Source organism: Carya illinoinensis, chromosome 9 (assembly GCF_018687715.1).
Source record: "Carya illinoinensis cultivar Pawnee chromosome 9, C.illinoinensisPawnee_v1, whole genome shotgun sequence".
NCBI classification, from domain to species: domain Eukaryota; kingdom Viridiplantae; phylum Streptophyta; class Magnoliopsida; order Fagales; family Juglandaceae; genus Carya; species Carya illinoinensis.
In genome coordinates this window covers 17,290,095-17,312,801 of record NC_056760.1, presented here as the reverse complement: position 1 = coordinate 17,312,801, position 22,707 = coordinate 17,290,095, and the positions used below count along the sequence as shown (strand labels likewise).

General features: G+C 32.5%; 1 protein-coding gene across 3 annotated transcripts in view; it reads left to right on the top strand.

Moving 5' to 3' along the window:
• Positions 1-382: 382 nt before the first annotated feature.
• The window catches only part of LOC122275478 (probable LRR receptor-like serine/threonine-protein kinase At1g07650), a 69,606-nt gene continuing 47,281 nt past the window's right edge, over positions 383-22,707 (top strand). Inside the window, exons 1-17 of one of the 3 annotated variants that reach the window (XR_006228556.1) lie at positions 383-555; positions 651-722; positions 814-885; positions 1,008-1,079; positions 1,170-1,241; positions 2,023-2,091; positions 2,812-2,877; positions 3,502-3,567; positions 3,694-3,729; positions 3,858-3,898; positions 4,093-4,469; positions 4,535-4,729; positions 4,878-5,013; positions 5,654-5,772; positions 5,903-6,113; positions 7,538-7,688; positions 7,930-8,073. Coding sequence is in view for 1 of the 3 variants with exons in the window: in XM_043084562.1 (XP_042940496.1) it covers positions 428-555; positions 651-722; positions 814-885; positions 1,008-1,079; positions 1,170-1,241; positions 2,023-2,091; positions 2,812-2,877; positions 3,502-3,567; positions 3,694-3,729; positions 3,858-3,898; positions 4,093-4,469; positions 4,535-4,729; positions 4,878-5,013; positions 5,697-5,772; positions 7,538-7,688; positions 7,930-8,310 (2,010 nt within the window). In the remaining 2 variants the exon portion in view is untranslated. Of the gene's footprint in view, positions 556-650; positions 723-813; positions 886-1,007; positions 1,080-1,169; positions 1,242-2,022; positions 2,092-2,811; positions 2,878-3,501; positions 3,568-3,693; positions 3,730-3,857; positions 3,899-4,092; positions 4,470-4,534; positions 4,730-4,877; positions 5,014-5,653; positions 5,773-5,902; positions 6,114-7,537; positions 7,689-7,929; positions 8,466-22,707 lie in introns of those variants that run through there. The other 2 variants (XR_006228557.1, XM_043084562.1) reach the window with 2 other exon arrangements.

Here is a 22,707-nt window from a genome sequence, read left to right as displayed (position 1 = left end):
TGGGCTTCTGCAAACTTGACATATCTGTGAGTTACTACTTGTTGCAGAGATATTTCTTCATCAAGATCATAAAGCTCAAGGGTTTAGATTGATTATATTACATTAATATCTATGGAGATTATAATTCGCTACAGGTCGATAACTATAAATACGTTATCAGGACCGATCCCAAGCGTCCTCGGAAGCATGACCACACTTGTATATTTGTAAGCTCTTCTTTTACCTTTTTTCCTCACCATTTTCATTTGTACCATTGTTTCATAGTTTGTTTTGTTAAAACCTTACTTTAACATTGACGAAGACCGTAATATCAGGAGTATAGAGAACAATTTGTTTTCTGAAAGTGTTCCCCCTGAGCTTGGAAATTTGGTTATCTGTCAGTATTTCCTTCTATCCTGTCCTTAATTTAGTTTTGAAATCACATTTGATGATTCATTTCACAATTCCCAATATGTTGAACTCCCGGCCATTTGTTGACTTCAGTATTCTTAATGCTAATAATCTCACGGGAGAGTTGCCACTCGCTCTCACTAATCTGACCAAATTAACGGAACTGTAAGTGGTTGTAATTTTTAAGCCATTTCTATCATAATATTAATTTTACATTCCTACCTGAGAAAACTCATGTTTCTATTTTGAGCCGAGTGCAGTAGGATTAGCAGTAACAACTTCATCGGAAAAATACCTGACTTTTTCCATAGTTGGAAAAACCTTCAGAAATTGTATGTGTTTTTACCCTAATGATCTTGCCTGAATCTCTTCTAGTAGAATACAAAGGTGTAACCTAACTCATTATATTTCTGTTCTTCACAGGGACATCCAAGCTAGTGGTCTCTATGGGCCCATTACTTCTAGTATTTCAGTCCTTAGTAATTTAACTGAGCTGTAAGTTCTATTCTTATCATGATTCCTGTTGTAAATTCTCTGTGATATCTTGCTTTGTACTTGAATTAAAAAGATTTCTTGATTCAGATACTAACAGTCATTGATGATGCAATTTTATGCAGAAGAATTAGTAACCTACTTGGTGACGGTTCTAAATTTCCGCCCTTGAGTAACATGAGGGGAATGACAAGATTGTAAGTCATTGTTTAACTACAAACTGTTAGGAGCTTGAATCATACAAACTTCTAGAGTCGTTTCTTAGATAATGTTGGTTAATGTTGCAGAATGTTGAGGAGCTGCAATCTCTCTGGATCAATCCCTGCATATATATCACAAATGCCAGGACTCAAAATTTTGTAGTTCTTCCATCCTTTCTGTTTTCATCTATTTTATATTTTTATTTACTAAAAAAACCAAAGAACTGAAAACTCCAGATACTTGGCACAGACCCTGTTCATTACTGATAAATATAGATAGATGTGTGAATGTTCCTTTTTTTTTTAATTGTCTTTACAGTGTTGTTTTATTGTTTCAATGTGGATTTTTTTCTAATTCTTAAGTAGAAATAAGATCATATGCTGAAACTATTAACTATGAGGTGTACTATTATAGCAACATTAGATTGCAACAGGAGTGGGAAATATTGTTCTGCTTATGAATATGTAATATTATTTGTTTTCCCACTTTAGCCTAGTAAAAACAGTATAATTGCTTTCAATCTTTACAGGCCATCTTTTAGAAATTAGCTATGTATGGTTGTCAATTTTCTTCCCATAGACATTGATGCATAGTAGCAATGATCTGCACGTCATGTTGCTTAGGTTCATTCTTGCAGATGCCCCAAGATATCTATGAATAGCAAGAGTTTTGTCAAGATATCTATGAAACATTGCTTTCACTGGACTGAAAATAAGAGAACCATTAACTTTTTTATAGAAACTTTTTTGAGCTATCTCCACCCTTACATGGACAAGGAATCTCTTTCAATTTGTTTATCCTATGTATTATGTCTTCTTGATTCTATCTTCGCTTTAAAAACTGAACATGTTGTTTATAAGATTTACCATATTCACTTTTATGCAGCTTTATTATTCTTTTGTAGTATTATATAGCTACTTTATGCTTTTATTTGTGCAGAGATCTCAGCTTCAATAGATTAGAAGGAAATGTTCCAGATTTTAAAGATCTAGCAAATCTGGAATACATGTATGTGTTGAATCAAAACCCCAAATCTATTCCTTTTTTTATGAAGTTCAAATAAACAATTAAAAAGCAGCTCAAAGCACACCACGACATGTGAGATGATTCAGCAAGTCCTATGCCCATCCTTACATGGTTGGGTCATATAGGACAATTGCATCTATGTAGTGATGACTGGGAGCTTTGCATATTGACTCCCCTGTGTAGTCATGCAGGACAATTGAATCTGTGATTCCAATCCACTGGGTTAAAGAACAATATATGTATGCATCGTTACATGGTCTGGTCAGCTACTTCAGTTATAGAATTATATTGGTTGTAGAACTATATATCTATTCCATCTGTTCAAGTATCCTTTTTGGTTTTAATCTGGACTTAAAGCAATGTGTGTGTGTGTGTATATATATATATATATTTAGCAAAGGTATCCTTTTTTTTTTTAATTTGGACTTAAAAAATTTAAGGGATACCATTGCTGAACCATGTGATAGCCAAACTGCAAAACACTCACAAGCTAGCCATCTCCCCAGGGAATGCAGTCATACCAAGGGATGGGCTTGACTTTCCTAACATGCGACATAACAGTTACTTGTCTATGTTGCTAAGGCTTCATACAACTATTATATCATCCAAAAGTAGTAGCTTAAACATTCCTCAGTTTTCTTCCATTAGTAATGATATGAGTGTGTGTTTAACCAGAATGTGATTATTTTGCTCTTCGAATAGGTTTCTGACAAGCAACTTGCTCACTGGGGCTATTCCGGAGCGGATCCTAGACAGAGATCCTCGCGAGTATGTAGTTCACCTTAAATTCTACGCCAGATTTGCATGATAATATTTTTTTGTAAATTTTTAGGGGCCGGTGGATATATAATTTTTACAAATATGCATAATGTTAAAATATAAATCACTCTGGAAGCTGATTCTTCTCATGATCTGGTCAACTATATATAGGTCTAATTCACTCATCATATGCAATGTGTGGATTAAACTGATTTTTCTGGAGAACTTAATTTGCATCATACACCATGTGTCACCAGTAGAAAGGAGTAGTAGATGAACTTGTTTTACATTGTTATGTTTCTCTGTTATCTGGCAACAATATATATATTGACAGTTAAATGTCAAGTTGGCCAGAGAAGTTTGATGGTCTGAGCCTGAATGATATTGGATTAAAATCAACAAAAGCCAAATATAGATTTAGGGAAATGCAATATGGTAAATACATGACATGATGACATAGCTAATTTAGATTATAATGTTAGATGACGTCAATCATGCTACTTCCTCAAGAGTCATCCTCCGGGTTGTTTCAGTAAATGAAATAGTTTGGTTTTACAACCTGTAACTCTAGTCCTTTTTCATTTCTTTTGGGATATATAATGAGATCTTACTGAAAATTATGTTCATGTCCAGCCAACTAGATCTTTCTTACAATAACTTTTCAGAAAGCTCTATGGGACCTACTTGTCGAGATACCCTGTAAGGACATTTCTTTGTCACTCTTGGCCTTAATATCATCCAACTTGACCTCTGCATACCCGGCCATCTTTCCAAAAACTTAAGCTTTCTAGTTTTTCAAAAAATAATGAGTTTCTTTTTTATCAGAAATGTGTTTGAAAGCTCTCTTGGATGGGACAACTCGTAAGTTCTCTCTTTAACTTTTAAGAACAACCAAAATTTTTCTCTCCTGCTTTGATTTTCCAAAACTTTTTCTTTTCAACTTTAACTTTGCATAAGCTCATGCTTCTTCTTGTATTACACTAATCTAGAAATACTGGGGAGTGCCAAAAGAACATTCCTTGCACAAAAGGTAATTACATACCTTCAAACAGAACTTTGAGGCCTATGCTTTATTCATGCTATGATTCCATTTTGATACCTGCTTTCAGAAATGAAAAAACAAAATACAGTGAAATATTTAAGAAAATGAACCAAGAAGACAAAACTAATAATTCTTCCTTTTTGACCTATAATGCTTACTTCCACAAGCTGTTGTTCGTGTAGACTGTTATTCTGTGCATATAAATTGTGGCGGAAAAGCTATCACCAGTGGAAACATAAAGTACAAAGAGGATCAGGATGTAGCAGGTCCGGCAAAATTTGTTCTCGTGAGTGAGAACTGGGGAATAAGTACAAGTGGACTATTTTGGGATACTAACAGTGCCTCAAATGTATACATAGCAAACAATGTATCAACACTCAGAATGAACAGTTCTGAATTATACACGAGTGCACGCCTCTCTCCCCTTTCTATCACCTATTATGTGTGTTGCTTGGCAAATGGGAATTATAGCGTGACAATATCCTTTGCAGAGATAGTATTCAGGGAGAATAGATCCTTTTATAGTCTTGGAAGACGGATATTTGATGTTTATATCCAGGTACAAAGTTATATTTGTTTCTCTTTATATGTAGAACAGGATTTTAATTAGTTAATTTGTCACAGGAAAAACTGGTGTTAAAGGATTTTGATATTGAAATTGCCGCACAAGGGGTTGATAAAAGTGTGTCTATGGCATATAAAGCAGTTGTGAGCAATAAAGTTTTACAGATCCACTTCCATTGGGCTGGAAAAGGGACGACAGCTGCTCCAAAGAGAGGAATGTATGGTCCTCTCATATCAGCCATCTCTGTGGAATCTTTTAACCTTTTCCTGGAATATGAGAATTCTTCTATCCTTTCCAAACTGTCTCACACTTCTTAGATTGGTGAACAGGAAAAGCATAAACAAAATCATTTTTGTGTATGGAGTTTCAAAATCGCTTTACTCAGCTCCTTTTCTTTCTTCAGATTTCAGTCCCCCTGTGAAGGTTGAGATATTTATCGTGATTGGAGCTGTAGTATCAGTGCTATTCCTCATTCTAATGATTCTAGGTATTCTTTGGTGGAAAGGATGCATAGGAGACAGGATATCAAGGGAAGAAGGTACTCAACACTACGAAAATTATGATTTAGATAGTATGAATTTTTTTAATATCTTCTCCAACTATGTACTGCGATCACTCTACAAGCCTCAGCAATCCAAAGTACAATATGGAAGGCAACTGTAGGATTGCTGCATTGTAGAGCATAAGAAGCAGTCTTCATATATTGGAGCCACTTCTGTTTATGATCTTAAAAACATCTAATCGTGTCTTAGATCATTCCTCGTATGTCAAATCTAAGTGAAGTCATTACAAAACGGCCCCAAAGTCAATTGAGAATTATTTTTTCTGTTGAATATTCTTATATAGCAGGAAAATGATCTTATTTTAAATGCTAAGAAGAGCCAGAATGCACATATCATGCTAAGGGATTTAAATATCTCTTTTTTGTTTGGCTTTTGATTCCCAATACACCTGTGATTATTTCGCAGACTTGGAAAATGAAATGAGACTGTCTTGTAACAGCTTGGGTTAAGTAGCTGATTAACTAGATTTTTGTTCCTTCTCGCTACATTTTAGTGGTCTTATTCTCGCTAAAGTCATCTTATTAGTCAAGAATGCAAAATAGCAACAAAAGTGTAGTTGCAACATTTATAAGATGCAATCTGACATATTCCCCTATTCTTCTATTCCTTTTACTGAACTGAGAGGATTAGATCTGCAAACTGGTTTTTTCACTTATAGGCAAATCAAAGCTGCCACTACTAACTTCGATGCTGCAAACAAGATTGGGGAAGGAGGTTTTGGATCTGTCTACAAGGTATCTAACGTCATTCCCACTGAGCTTTTAGGATTTCCATTTTTCATTTCCTACTTGTCCATGATATCTACGGATCTCTCAGTACATGATGGAAAACATGCCCGATGACACTTTTCTATTTTGAATACAGGGCATACTGTTAGATTATACCATCATTGCAGTTAAGAAACTTTCTTCAAGATCAAATCAAGGAAATCGTGAATTTGTGAACGAAATTGGCATGATATCTGCTTTAAAACACCCGAATCTTGTTAGATTGTATGGATGTTGTGTTGAAGGAAGTCAACTATTCTTGGTATATGAATATATGGAAAACAATAGCTTAGCACGTGCTTTGTTTGGTAAGTTTATTGCTTGTACTTTCTTATTTTATGTTGACTTTTAAAAGCATATGAACTAAAAACTACATATTGTTTATATTAAGAACCAAGTTGATGAACTCCCCATTGGAATTGTTATGAAAACTGCAGGGCCAGAGGAATACCAATTAAACTTGGAATGGCCTACGAGGCAAAAAATATGTGTTGGGATTGCAAGATGGCTTACTTGCATGAGGAATCGACAATAAAAATTGTTCATAGGGATATAAAAACTACAAATGTGCTACTGGATGGAGAGCTAAACCCAAAAATTTCTGACTTTGGTTTGGCCAAGCTCGATGAAGAGGAAAACACCCATATCAGCACCTGAGTTGCTGGAACAATGTACGCTAAATCTTTCCCTCTTTCATTCCTTTGGAGCCCACTTGTAATTGTATTCTTCCTTTTAGATTTCCCTTCTTAACTATGGGCTAGGAGATAATTAGGAGCACACATTGATGTTTATCTCTCTTTTAGATGGTACCAGAAAACTAAGCCAGAAAGGGTAGCATTTAAGGTTTTAGCATAGTATTAACATTCATAGATGGAAGGTACAATAGAAAACTCTTGGATTCAGTAGTTGGTAGGAATTTCCATACGTTGGTTGTCTATATTCGCAACACCACCATGCTCGTAGACAAATTCATTGCTGCCTAAATTACCAATCAGTGTTTACTATTTACAAAAGAGTGCAAACATTAAGCATGTAGGTATAATTTGCTTGTGTTTTTCTTATGCCCAGACTTTTAATGCAACAAACAGGAAGCACAATTTTGAAAGAGAGAGAGAGAGAGAGAGAGAGAGAGAGAGAGAGAGAGAGAGAGAGATTTGTATTCAAGCATTAACATAAATCCTACTCCAGGAATCTATCTCCCTTTTCTTAAACTAAAAAAAACAATAGCATGTAAAACTTGTGTCAAATATTCTGTTTTTACTGAGACAAGTATAGAAATAGTTACTGAGAAGAATTTTCTGTTTTATACAAGTGGCTCTGGATTATACAGAAGAAAATAATACGCATTTATATCCTTAAGAATATTTTTGTATCTTTCATGCCATGAAGATTCCGCTCAATTATATGCCTTACTAATTGCATACTAAATGGGTAGAAAACAGATCCCACAACTATGCTTCTATAGATGTTGGATTGTTTGAATTTGTTTTTCAATACGAGCGATCAATGCTTCATAATAAGTGAGCTAAAAGTCATAATACAAGGTACATTTTGCAGAGGATACATGACCCCATTACTATGTTTCTATAGATGTTGGACTTTTATTCCTGGAACACGAATAAATGGGAAGGAAACATGACCCCTTAACTATAGATGTTAGATTTTTTCCAAAATTAACTATCAAAGCTTCATACTAATGAACTACATGTCATATGCAACGCCCATTTTGCAGAGGATACATGGCACCCGAATATGCATTATGGGGTTATTTAACCTACAAGGCAGATGTCTATAGTTTTGGAGTAGTTGCGTTGGAAATTGTTGCAGGGAAAAACAACATGAAATATCGACCAAATGAGAATTATGTATGCCTTCTAGATTGGGTAAGGTTGATCTATACCCTTGATTACATGCATTTAAAAACCCAGGCATCGATTACGTTTCTTCTTTGTGCCTTTCCACCCAATCTGGTCGGCATAATCTGCTACTCTAGAGTCAAGCTACAAAGTATACTAAACTAGGTTAATATTGTTCGACTCATTGACTTCAGGCATGAGTTCACGTCTCTCTCTTTTGTTGATTTGCTACTTTTCATTTCCATTCTTACAAGTATGCTTATTTCAGGGCCTTTTTCTACAAAGAAAAGGTGATCTAATGGAGCTAGTAGACCCAAAGCTAGGCTCCGATTTCAACAAGGAGGAGGCCATTAGAATGATCAAAGTAGCTCTACTTTGCACCAATCCATCTCCAGTGCTTAGACCCACCATGTCTGCAGTAGTAAGCATGCTCGAAGGCCGAACTGTTGTTAATGAAGATATTATGGATCCAAGTATATATGGTGATGAATATAGGTTTGAAGCTTTAAGAGGCCAGTTTGATCAGATCCAACCAGTAAGGAAGAGCTTAAGTGGAGCTGAGAGCCTAATTCATTCATCATCAGATCCGGCATGGACTGGAACTTCTTCTGCCCAGGACCTCTATTCAATCAATCTTGATAGTCGATAATGTTAACAAATATTTTTCCCACCATGGAAAATGATTTTTCTAATGAGAAGGGCTAGATTTATAAAGAAATCTTACAATAGCAAAGTTAGAGAATTATGTAGTTTGATGTGATACGTTAGATTAATTTTATAATAAAAAATATTTTTACAATCTAATACATTACATCAAATTATATGAGTTTGTAAATTTACTTTTGAAAGATTTCTTTGTAAGAATTTTCTTTTCTATTAAGTAGGTAGATACTATTTTTTATTGGTGATCCAATAGCCAATGGAACAGCCACGTGCGTTTTAAGTTCATAATGCTGCCTGAGGGTTTTGGAAGAACAGTGTGGAAAATTTTATGTATAAATCATATATAAAATTATATAATTGTATCAAATTGTATTTTTCTTATCAAATTGTATAAATTATGTGGGAAGTTTTATGAGAACATGTACATCATAATCGACATGGGATAGCAATGTGAATGGGGCTGTACAATTGTCATTAGTAATGTGAATGAACTATCTTGGTAAATAAATATTGTGGGCGTTACTGTAGAATTGGCCCATGAGTAACTGTCTTTTCCTTCCATCCACTCTGAACCCCTAGGATTCAAGCCCTTTAAATTATCGATCTTTGATCCAAAGTGAAGGCATTGTGAAAAATGAGAAGTCCCATGAAATAGGACTTCGAGTATTTTAACCACGATTCCTGACAGAAGCCCCTAAGAGCACTAGTATCAACCTCTTCAAATGTTGCGTTTCATCAAAATTTGAAGGGTTTGTCTCTAAAATCACTGCATTGAATTCAGTAAACATTAAAATCTTCAACTTTGAACTACAGAAGTTCATCTCCATATTCTGTTCATCTCTGTAACCATAATGACCATTATTTTATTACAACTTTATTTCCTCCAACGCTCTTCCCCTTCTCGCCCGTGAAAATGTTTGCTTTCTCCTAGATCCCATTTCTCTTCCTCTCCCTCTCCCTTTTTTTTCCCTCTGTGAACCCATTTGGTGTTTCCATTCTCTCTTTCAATTTTTTCTCTCCATTTTCTCTCTTCCCTATATGTTTCTCTCTCTTTCTCTCTTCCCTCTAGAGCCCGACATTCCCTCTCTCCCCTTCTCTCCATAGTTTCTTCTTCTTTTTCCAATTTCATGCCTTATTTCCTTGTCTGAATGAAGTCGATTTCTTCTCTATTGGCTTCAGGAGTAGTCAGGAGGCAAGAGATCAATTGGGGATAGAATCTCTCTTTCCCTCGTATTTCTCTTTTCTGTTTTAGGCCTGAATCTCGCTTTTCTCTGTTTTCTCTCTTCCTCGAATGATTGTTTCTTTGTTCCTGGGTCCAAAAATTCTCGAGCCCCTTTCCTTGCTGGTTCCCGTCGTTCCAGCATTGTGCGATTTCCTCTCTCTCTCTCTCTCTCTCTCTCTCTCTCTCTCTCTCTCAACTTGGCTCAAGAACGTTCGGCAACACTCTCTCTCAGTTTGGGAATAAATTAAGTTGTTCTGTATTGGTGCTTTAACTTGTGAAATGAGTATGAATTTGAGTTTTCTTTTCTTTTTTTTTCTGAAAAACTAAGTGCAGTCTTCGAAAGTAACAAAAAAATACAGTTACATATGTGTGATGGATTTTTCTTGATTTGATGTTTGTGCATTTTTGTGGGGGAGTCAAGTAGTTGTTGGTTCTGTTTATCCTTGAATTTACTATGCACATTATTTCTTATTTCCAGTTTTTAGCTTATTACCCACTGCAAGTATGTTTAATTTTTTATTTTAAGTTATTTTCCCAAGAGCTGAGCTGATTGAGTCTAATTATAGCATTGCTTTTTTTTATTAATTTGTCTTTTGTCAATTGTTTTTAATTTTGGTTGAATTAGTTCAAAAGCAGCACAAGAATTTCTGTAGCAAACATACTCGACCCCATATATACATATATGCACTACTATAGACATGTTATAGGTTTGGTGAGGTGTGATGAACAGATTCTTTAGAAACTTTTGCTAAAAGTTGCCCAAAATATGGAAGATGCTATGTGATGTGTGATGAACAGATTGCTTAGAAAGATGATGACAGTTGCAGAAAGTAAATTTTGTTTCCTTTGATATATTTTACCTTGCAAAGTATGGTGAGGGTTTATAAATCAGAAATTAAAAATTACTAAAAGTTGTAGTACAAAATTACTAAAAATTGAAAATTACTAAAAGTTCAGTGGACATGTGATATGATTTCAACAATAGAGAATGAACATTGCTAGTAAAAGCTTGAGCAATACTTGTGTCTGATTAAGTTCCAATTTTGTCGGTAACTTTTGGAATACTTGTGTCTGATTAAGTTCTGATTTTGTGGAGAAAATTTGCTAGTAGAAACTTCTAGATTTGTGGAAGTGTATTTCAGATATCTTGTCATCATTGTATATGGCTATACATAAGCAATACTGATTTGTTAAGTTGGAATTGTGGAAGTGTATTGTTGTACCTGTCATCAGCCTAGGCAGAGGTCTTGCTAGTGTGCCAGGGAAATGTAAGATTACTCTAAGTTGGTTTCTAGTTGGTTTTGTAATTTGGATTTTGATTATAGATTACTCTAAGTTGGTTTTGTAAGTTAAAAAGTCAGTATTAAAGAATGGTATTAGTTGATTTTGTATTATATCATATCGAAAGGTGGTTGTAAGTTTCAAAGTTCTTGACTGGCATGTAAGTTTGAAAGTTAGTCTTGATTGGCACAGATAGAAATATTAATTATTAAATTAAATTTAAGTATCAAATTAAATTATTAATTAACATATAGTTATTTAAAAATAACCATATTATTATTTAAAAATAACATATTGTAAAATATGACAAAAAATAAAAAAATTATTATTAAAAAATAATATTATGTTATTATTTTAACTAATCTAATGTGAGGTTATAGTTAAGAAGGATTTAAATTTATAGAAAATATATACCTGTCATCAAATTTTGGGGATAGCTTTGATGAAAGAAATGTTAATGATCTAAAGCCAATAGAATTCATGTTAAAACACAATATTAAAAGTCAAGATAACGATGTTAAAATACAATATTAAAAACAATAAAAAAAAACTTAAGTGTGACTAAAATAAACAAACAAAGAGAAAAAGAAAAGAGCTTAAAAATTATGAAAATATTGATATTTGAAGAAAGGGAGAATAATTATCACTATATTTAAGTGCTTTTTCTTCCCTAGCTAGCTCCTAGAAAAGACGGCAGCGGAGGGGGCATTATGATACGTTGACTCGGATGAGACTTGTTTTGATCATCTTGATCTCCTAGCTGGCTAGCTACGTACACACATTTTAGCTATTTGGGTCGACTCAAAATTCATTACCTCTATGTCAACATGAGATCGAGATCATCATCATGACTGATCAGGCAGTCCATTACATTGATCAGTAATCCATTTGTTTTATGTTTGATTTCATTGAGTGATTAACTGATATTCAATTGATTGGTCATAAAGATGTATTCATTTACAGAATATTATAAATTCCATTAAATAGATTGGAAAAATCTAAATAAATAAATAAATAAATAAAGGAGAGAAGATATTCGCTGTATAAAGAATATAATTACCATCATGCTTGATGATCTTGTATTGCAGTTTCCATCCTATTAATTACTACGAAATTCAAGGCTCGATAAATGGAGCTAGCATATAAGACATGTTTCCTAGTTATATGACTTAATGGGGTCCACATTTAACAATGAAGCGTCACGTGGTAGTGGATAAGATCTAATAAAAAAATGTATCACTTGGCAATAGTCCTTTTTTTTTTTTTCTCCTATCCTTTTTTGGAAAAATCTGGATAATGGCACGTAATGAAGTCATGTAGGCAGCTCCATGCACACATAATGGCAAGATATCAAAATTGGTTCAGGCTAGGCTGCCGCCCACAGCAATGACCTCTGGGCGGCTGGGCGTGCCGCTTAGTATAATTTAGAATTTTTTTTATATATTTTAATATTTTAAAAAATAAAAATATATATATTAATAAATTAAAATTTACTTTTTTAATCATTAATTAATTTTTTTTATTTTTTATAATGAGCGGTCAAATGGATAAGAGTGGAGCGGCAAACTATCATTTCCCATCAATATTAATGTATTCTTGTGAAGCATAGGTCCATAGCCTAAGATAACAACTATCTATGTGTATTAATCTAACTGTTTGTGTATTTTTTTGGGATGATTGGAACCCACCAACATGGTCGAATGATTCACAATGACGATTTGGACAATGATATATCATACGGTGCTCGAATGCTCATCTATAAAATAAATAATAAATAAATCATATAAATTATAAATAAAGATTGAGTCACAAAAATTTAATGATTCGGCATAAAAACCTGTACTCACAAATTGTTTAAATAAAATTAATTATATTTAATAATTTTACAGTCTCACAACTTTACACATATTTCAATATAATGAAATAAATAAGATTTTAAAGAGTTTGAAAAGGATAGTGCTGGGACCACCGAGAGTGGGTTCAGACACTGTCCACCAATAAAGCTATTTTTTTTTCTTTTTTTTTTATGTATTTTTTTAATCTTCTTAAACTTAAAAAAAAAAATCGTAAATTCATTTAAAAACACTTATTTTTATTGGGAGATATTGTCAATCGCATCATTCATTTGAAAAAGATGCTTCCTTTTGGGAGAGAGGAAATTTAAAGAGTGTGAAGTCACACCTTTCGGTGCGTAGAGAGGTTGGTAGATCTATAGAAATCATTTTCTTTGATAGAGATCTCTTTCGTTCTTTGAGTAGTGGAGTCCTGCTTATATCACTTTCACTCTTTTTGTATATGATTTAACATCTTTTGGCTTTATTTTTCTTTATCTTAATCTCTTCCTTTATTCTTGATAGTTTATTTTATGGGTTTGGCTTTCATCTTGTGCAAAAAGAACAGGACATATCCTGTTAAAAAATTAATGGCCAAGATTGGTTACCAACAAGCAATTCTAACTCTCCTAATTTTTTTCTATTTTCTTTTTTCTTAGTGTGCACTTGTTCATTTCGGTCAAATCAAAATCTCCATATTGCCACTTAGTAACTTTCGCCCAACACATTTCATTCACCTCCAACTTAAAAAATGATATTTACGGTTTTAATTTTGGGACATGTTTTAATTTTGCACATTCTTTAAAAAAACAAAAAGATAAATTTGAGATTTATTTAAAAAATCATATTTTTAATATTAAAACTCTTTTTTTAAAAGGAATATGTAGAATTTATACCCTCTAAAATATACCTAGCATTACTTATATAAATGTTTTGTCAAAATTTTATATATTAAAAAATAAATTTAAAGATACCAATGATAATGCACTTATATTTATTATGTTATTTATTACGTGTTGGTATATAACATATTATTTATATTATTTATTGTAAATATTATAAAACCAAAAGATATAAATATTATAAAATCAAAATATATAAATATATTTGATACAAGCTATTATATTTAATGAATAAATATGTTTAACAAATAAATATTTAGAGGGAATGAAATGTGTTGGATAAGAGATGAAATTTATCGAGTGGCTTGGTTACCAACAAGCAATCTTGACCATTAATTCTTTAACAGGAGACGTCCTATTCTTTCTGCACAGGATGCAAGCCAGATCCTGATTTTATATCCAATACCAACCATGAAAGTTAACAAAGACAGATAGGGTAGAAGAATCTTGTAAAATCTTGGGTGTTTTCTTTAAAATCAAGATACATATATTTTGAATAATTATTTTTTGTATTTGTTCGATCGACACACACATCAGCTCATGAGTCATACATGGTTGAAATGAGACAATTTGTAGATTAATTTCAGTAGGAGTTGAAGTTATTGTTTCGAGTATTTGGAGTTTAATTCTATTTGGGCATTAGATATGAAGTAAATATATAAAAAGCTTTTAGGTGTAGTTTGTTTTCACTATCTCATCTGATCTAATTATTATAATTTTTCCAACTTCTTATATAAAATACAATAAATAATTCAACTTTTTCAAATCTCAAAATAAAAATTTTATTAAAAAAATTCTATTCTAACAATATTTTATTTAATTTTTAATTTTCATCTTAACAAACGAGTTCTAGTGTTAAAAATTATTTAAAAATGCACTGTTGATTAGTTTAGGAGGTTTAGCTTTCTTGAAGAGTTAAAAATAATAATAATAATAATAATAATAATATTGGATTCTTTTCTCTCTTGACGTGATGCAGTTGGTGCCCTGAGAGAAATAGCTACACAACTGGAGAAGGATGATTGGAATTTCAGAGTGGACCCATGCAGCATTGAATCAAGTTGGTTCACAGCAGAAGCAAATTACAATTCCAAGCCTGAAATGTACAACAATTCTCTAATCTGCGATTGTTCCTTCCCTACAGCAGCTAGTACTGTCTGTCATGTGGTTTCACTGTACGTACCCTTCCTTTCCCTTGAAATTATACCCAGATTTCCCTCCTTCCTTCCACCAAAACTAGAATACTATTCAAGCTTCACCTGCAAATTAAGTCCATACATATGTGTGTGTGGATTATATATCATGGTTACTTTTGGTTCTTATCTTTCATCACACCTATAGTAGATATGTCTTATTTAAAACTTCTTTTTTTCAAGAAAATCATTTTACATATCAATGCCTAAATCGAGGTAAACTTATATATAGTCCATCCTATATTCACCCAGCGCCTTTTTAACAATAGTTTAAATGGCTTTATAGATCAACTATTTAAATAAATAAAAAAATCTAATTGTAAATATAACTGTATATTATATATCAATCTAATATAATTGGTTAAAAAATATATTTTATTAAAAATAATATTAATTTAAATTTTAAATATAAAAAAAATTGATATTGATATATAAATTTGTACGATAAAAAGTCAATTATAACATATTATGTGAATCAGATGATAAAATTTAAAATAAAAAATAACATTTCTCTTTCACATATCACGCAGTTCACGCACATACTTATTTTCATATTAAATTTTATTATTTTCAATCACATCAGTTGACGTATCATGTTTTACATGATTCTTTATTTAAATTATTGACCTACGTACAAAGCCACTTAATATATACAACATAAAAATCAAGTTGAAAAGTAGCATTGACAACACACGTATATAGTTTTTTTTTTTTTTTTTTTGGTAGTTATTACTATTTGAAATTTGATTTAAGCTTCAAATTCTTTCTTCTTGTTTGTAGTGATCTCGCTCGAAACTCTCTCTCTGGTAAAATACCAACCGAGTGGGCTTCTATAAAGTTGACATATCTGTGAGTTACTACTCGTTGTAGAGACAATTAATTATCCAGATGTGTCTTAATGAGATTTGAGTATAAATCCAAGGGTTAGGGCTAACTATATGACATTAATCACCCACAATTTTGGTCATTAACAATTAATATATAAGTTTATTAATTCCCTACAAGTCGGTGACTGCAAATAAGATATCAGGACCGATCCCGAGCTTCCTTGGAAGCGTGACCACACTTGTATATCTGTATGCTTTTGTCATATTTGTCTTATTCATTGTTTTCGTCTATAAATTTGTTTTGTTAGAGGAAAAAAATGATATTTTGACATTGATGATGGCTGTTATAATATCAGGAACTCAGAGAACAATCTGTTTTTCCTAGTTTGAAAAATACATGACTTTTTCCCTAGTTGGAAAAACCTTCAGAAATTCTATGTGTTTTTTTAACCCAATAATGCTGCCTGAATCTCTTCTAATATAATATTTAGATCTAACCTAACACATTATAATTATGTTCTTCACAAAGAGATCCAAGCTAATGGTCTCCATGGGCCCATTCCTTCTAGTATTTATGTCCTTAGTTATTTAACTGAGCTGTAGTACCTCTGCTCTTCTCATGATTTTTTGTTTTAATCTCTGTCATATCTTCCTAACTACTCATTTTAACAATATTTATTGATTAAGATGTGGAAATATAAAATTTGTCTAGGATTAGATGACTAAATGATAAAGTTTATATTATCATTATATCTATAATTTGGGATTAATATAAAATAATTATTGATTTTATCTAAAACAGTATTGAATTTATCTGGAAGTCTTAGAGGTTGTTTAAATAAGTCATTTATGTGAAATTTGAGTCCATGAGGATTTGCATTTATACGGAATAGAAGCTAAACAGAAACAGTTACTGCAGAGAAGAGCTATAGCGAAGTGTCAACAGTCCATAAGGAGACGTCTTTGTAACAAATTCTAACCATCAATAAAGTATTACTTCAACTGTAACTCTTTTTAGACTTTCTATTTAGAAGGATTTGGTTTTATAACTATTTAAGGGATTATGTGGCTGGACAGAAACTTCAAAAAAAAATTAAAAAAAAAAAAGAAAAAAAGAAAAGAACTCTATAAGGAGTTTTAGCCATAAATTGTTGAGGGGATATTCCGAGTGCTTGAGAGAGAAAATTTACTTGAGAATTTTTATTTTATTTTTCATCTCTCCTTGAGTGTGATCGTGTTCTAAGTTTGGAGGATCGTTTATTAGATTTCAACTATTAGAGTTCCAGGAGAAAAGTCAATATTTAAAGATCGCCAAAGTTTTTGACTGCTATTGGAGTAGAAGACAAACGAGTTATTTGTTTGGGCAAATAAGAGAGTCAAGTTGCAAAGGTTTTGTAATTAATAATTACTTCTAATTGATTTTCAAATAATAAGATTGACTGTCCTGAATTTGGCTGTCCCGTAAGATTTTACATTTAAAGAGTTCTTTAAAAGATTTCCCTTCATAACCAATCTTTATGTTATGTAAGTTTGTTTATTTACTTAAAGTATTTAATTCATTAAATAATTATAATATTGAGTTCTAATTAATTTGTTTAAGGAAATTGATAGACAATTTCGTAGATTCACAAATGTATTTTGGAAATTTTAATTCGCATCAAATCGTGGTTCATTCATCCTAGTGTAATACGTGCCCCTATAATATGTCATCATTGACTATCCTGCCATACTTCAGTGGTGAAAATTATATATATTGAAAAGTATGCATGAGAGCTTAACTCAAATCGTTGGATGAACAAGTGTGGTACTTCGTTGAACAAGGATAGACTAAACCTGAAGCAAATATTGATGCTTAGACGAGAGATGAGATTAGCAATTGTAATTAGAATAGTAAGAGACTTAATACTATCTTCATGGCTATATCTCTGGAATAATTTAAAATAATCTCTATATGTGAGATTGCTAAAGAAGCATGAGACATCTTGAAGGTTAGGCATGAGGTAACAAAATTTGTGAAAAATTCAAAATTACAATTGTTAATCTATAAGTTTGAAGAGATTAAGATGCTGGAAAATGAAAGTTTTAATGATTTTTATGCTAAGCTCAATAACATTGTTAATTCTAGGTTTAATCTTGGAGAAAAAGTCGAGGACTCAAGAGTTGTGAGGAAGATTCTTAGGTCTTTACCTAAAAGATTCCGACCTAAAGTTACTGCTATTGAAAAAAGTAAAGGTTTGGATGCAATAAGGGTAGAAGAGCTGGTCGGTGTTTTACAAACGTATAAATCTTCGCTTCCTCAAGCAAGAAAGGTTAAGTCCATTGCCTTAAAAACTATAAAAAAAGATCATGAGGATTTTTCTGATGAAGAAAGTATAAACAATGAGGAAATAACTCTCATTGCGAGAGAGGTCAAAAAATTTATGTTTAATAAAAATGCTAGTGGTAAACAAAAATGAGGAAAAGAATTTTCTATTAAGAAAAATGAATCTGAAAATTGGAATAAAGATACAGTTGAGAAAGAGGACAAAGTGAAGTGTCATGAATGTTTTGGTTATGGTCATATAAGAATTGAACGTCCAAATTTCAAAAAAAGTAAAAGAAAAACATTAAATATCACACTTTTATTTTTTAAAAAAGTCGAAAGTCACATGTCCAAGAGTGATCTTCTTCTAAATTTATTAAAAAGCCATCACTTGTGGTGAAAGAATACCGTGAAAACAATCCAAGATCACCTTAGAGTTTACAAAAAATCACAAGATCAAACAACTCAGGTGCCAAAATATCCCATAAACAAACCAAAGAACCAAAAAACAAACTCAAACCGTCTCTAAAAACACAAACACCCACCAAACTCCTAAGCAGGCCCCAAATCCAAATTATTGGCACCTAATATAGGGAAGACCCCATTTATCAGTAAGTACAAGGCCATAAAAACGTCTCTCTCTAAACTCCTCCCCCCAAAAGTCGAAATGTCAACCCATCGCCCCCTCCTTAGCAAGAAAATTTGCAACCATGTTTGCTTCTTGATAAATATGCCGAATATTGATAGTTCTGATTTTGAAAGTTCAAGCTCATATTCTGGTAATGAAAAATCACTTATGGCTTTTTCTACTATTATGAATGATTTTCCTGAAATTACATTAACAAAAGTTGAAAGTGAATGTGATTTTAGTGATTCAGATGTAGGACTTATTGATGCTAACCAGGATTTTAGTGTACAAGAAGCATACAATAGACTTATTGCTGTGGAGAATGAGAAAAACAATCTCTCCGAGGCATTAAAAATTTTTAATGTTAAAGTATTAAGATAAAGAATCAAAAGGCGGCACTAGAAAAAAAAATGGAAACGTTTCAAGAGTGCAAACAAAAAACTGCAACACACAAATTAGAAGAGATATTGAGTTTTCAAAAGGTGAGTAGTGATAGAATTGGCTTAGAATATACGACTTCCAAAGGGAAAGAAAAATAAACCTCATCATTCGCTGCCACTACATCTAAAGGTATTGTTTTTGTTAAAAGAAATCAAGGTATAAATGTTCAAAATAATGCTATAGCTAAGCCAATTTATTCAAAAACTCCGCATGGAGAATCAACCATGAAAATGATGAAGAAATGTAAGTATGATGGTAAATTTACTCCTACTTGTCATAATTGTGAAGTTGTTAGTCATATAAGACCACATTGCTTTAACTTATATCAAGTGCAAAAAATTAAATGTGAAAAAAATCCAAAAAGGAAAGGGAAGAGTTTAGAGAATCAAGTTGATGATATGAGTCAATAAATCAATTTCATAAGTCTTAAGCTTGGTAAATTAGCAGATTTTTACTTCCAAAATAAAGAAAAGATCATCCAAAGCAGTGCAAATGAAAAAAAAAAGTCAAAACACAAGGTGAAATGAGTGATTAAGGAAGATGTCGTGTGCCTTGTTGCTCACACAACACTTAGATTAATGGAAGATTGCCTTTGGTACCTAGACAGCGCTTGCTCAAGACACATGTCTGAATATAAAACTTTATTCAAGAAGGTTGAACCATCCTATGGAGGCACTGTGACCTATGGTGATGGTAGCAAGGTTGTTGTAGAAGGGAAATGAGTATTGAAATATCAAGATTACCTGTTTTACATAATGTTTTATTTGTTAATGGTCTTAAAGCAAATTTACTTAGCATTAGTCAATAGTTTTGTGATGATAATCTTTTTGTGCAATTTTTAAAAGATGAATGCAATATATTCAACCAACCCTGAAAATGGATCTTAAAGGGCACTAGAACCTCAGATAATTGCTATGGAGTCTCTCCAACATCAAGGTTGAATTGTCATACAGTCTTACTTGATGAAGTTGAATTGTGGTATCAATTCCTTGGGTACATTAATTTTAGAGATCTATCAAATATTTCAAAAATAGAATCTATAGATTGACTACCCAAGGCTATTAAAGCCAAAAAAAAAAAAAAAATTGTGGGGTATGCCAAGAAGGAAAACAAACTAGAGCTCAACACCAGAAAATTTCTCACATACTTACCTCTCGGCTTCTTAAGCTGTTGCACATGGACTTGATGGGTCCAACACAAACCGGGAATCTTGTTGGAAAGAAGCATATCATGGTGATTATGGATGATTTTTCAAGATTTACATGGACCTTTTTCTTGAGAGAAAAATCTGAAACTTTTGACCTTGCAAAGAAGCTATTCAAGAAACTATAAACAGAAAAAGAAGTTTCTATCTCTAAAATACGTAGTGATCATTGTAGAGAATTTGAGAATACTAATTTCAGGTCTTTTGTGATGAACAAGGTATACATCAAGAATTTTCTCCACCTATCACGCCACAACAAAATCGAGTGGTAGAAAGGAAAAATAGAGCGATTTAAGAAATGGCACGAACTATCTTGAGCAACAAATTTTTGGGAAAAAACTGTAAATACAGCAAATCACATCCTAAATCCCGAGTGGTCTTAAAACCTTGCACCAAACATACGCCTTATGCCGAGACTACCATGAGGGAACTTGAAAATTTGAAGGAGTCGGTGCAAGCTATTAAAGAGGACTCATAAGTGCAAAATGAAGAAGATCACATAAAGAATACACCAAAAATCTCACCAGATAAAGAACCCTCTTCAAGGGTTACTCAAAATCATCCAAGAGAGGATATTCTTGGTGAGCTAGATGAAGGTATGAGGCTTAGAAGATGAGTACTAAATCAGGTTTCTTTTGTGTGTCATTTGTCACAGGTTGAACCCAAGAAAGTTGAGGAAGCATTGAATGATGAAAGTTGGGTCAACGTCATGCGTGAAGAACTCCATCAATTCACTAGAAATGATGTATGAGTGTTAGTTCCTAGGCCATACAATTATAATATTATTGGGACTAAGTGAATCTTCAAGAACAAATCCAATAAGCATGGCACCATTGTGAGAAATAAAGTAGGGCCGGTTGCACAATGATACACACAAATAGAGAGGATTGATTTTGATGAAACATTTGCCCCCGTGGCTTGTTTGAAATCTGTCTACATTCTACTTGCACTTTGTTGTCATCTAGACTTCAAACTATATCAAATGGATGTCAAGAGTACATTCCTAAATAGACTATTACAAGAAAAGATATATGTTGAACAACCTAAAGGGTTTATTAACCACCTCTATCCTGAATATGTGTACAGGTTAAAGAAGGCTCTTTATGGATCGCTCTTGGTATGAAAGATTAACAGTTTACTTACTTGATCATGGTTTCATTAGAGGACAAACTTATAGGACTCTTTTCATAAGGTGATCAGGTAAACAACTCCCAATTGCTCAAATCTAGGTTGATGATATTGTTTTTGGAACAACACTTGAGTCTCTTGCATATGACTTTGCAAATGAAATGAAATTTGAATTTGAATTGAGCATGATTGGTGAGTTGAATTTTTTCTGAGGTATTCAAGTAAAGCAATGTAAAGAAGGAATTTTATCTCACAATCTAAGTATGCACGAGACCTTATTAAGAAGTTTGAGGAAATTAAAAGAAATGTCTGTACTCCCGTGAGCACTTCAGTAAAAATCAGCAATGATTCTACAGGTAAAAACATTGATCCCACACTTTATAGAAGTATGATAGGAAGTCTATTATATATCACAACAAGTAAGCCCAATATAGCCTTTAGTGTTGGTGTTGATTATGTGATGTGGTATTCTAAAGACACTAATCTAACACTTGTTGGTTATTTGGATGCTGATTGGGTTAGGAATACTGATGATAGGAAGAGTACTACGGGTGGATGTTTTATGTAGGTGGAAATCTTGTAGCTTGGATTACTAAAAAGTAAAACTCACTTTCTTTATCTACTACTAAAGCTGAATATATAGTTGCAAAAAGTTGTTGTACACAGCTTTTGTGGATGAAAAAGATGCTTGATGATTATGGTTTTTCTCAAGATACTATGACCATCTATTATGATAATTTTCGTGCTATAAGTATTTCAAAAAATCATGTTCAACACTCTAGAACCAAGCACATTGGCATTAGACATCATTTTATAAGAGACTTGATTGAATCTAAGATAGTATCCTTGGAACATGTGCCTACTGGATATCAATTGGCTGACTTGTTTACTAAACCTTTAGATGGTCTAAGGTTTAAGTTCTTAAGAAAGGCCATTGGTGTGTGTGATATCAAGTAAGAGGCATTTCATTTTATTAGTTTAGGACTTGCATTTTATTTTTTTTGTTTTATATTTTTGTTTGGTTCTGTTTCTATTTTTCAACTTTCAAATAAGAAAAATATAAAATAAAAATTGTTTGTTATTGATCTAAGTCAAAGTTTTGAATATATGTAGTCTCACATAATAAATTCTTAAATTTATGCTTTTCTCTACTTTGTGCATTTACTTTGTGCAGTTTACTTTGTGCATACTAACCCTATGGGTCATCTTGGAAAAATTCATTTACAAAGTACTGTGAGGAATTTATATGTATGCATAGTATAATTAAAGCTTATATTGGTTATTGAGATGCTCACCATACAAGGCGCTATATCTGCCAAGACATTCTCAATAATTTTTTTCACATAGAATTGAAGCAAAAGTCTCAAAACTCGAATATGTGTGTGACTAAACAACTGTGTCTCTCATTAATAACTATGATTTA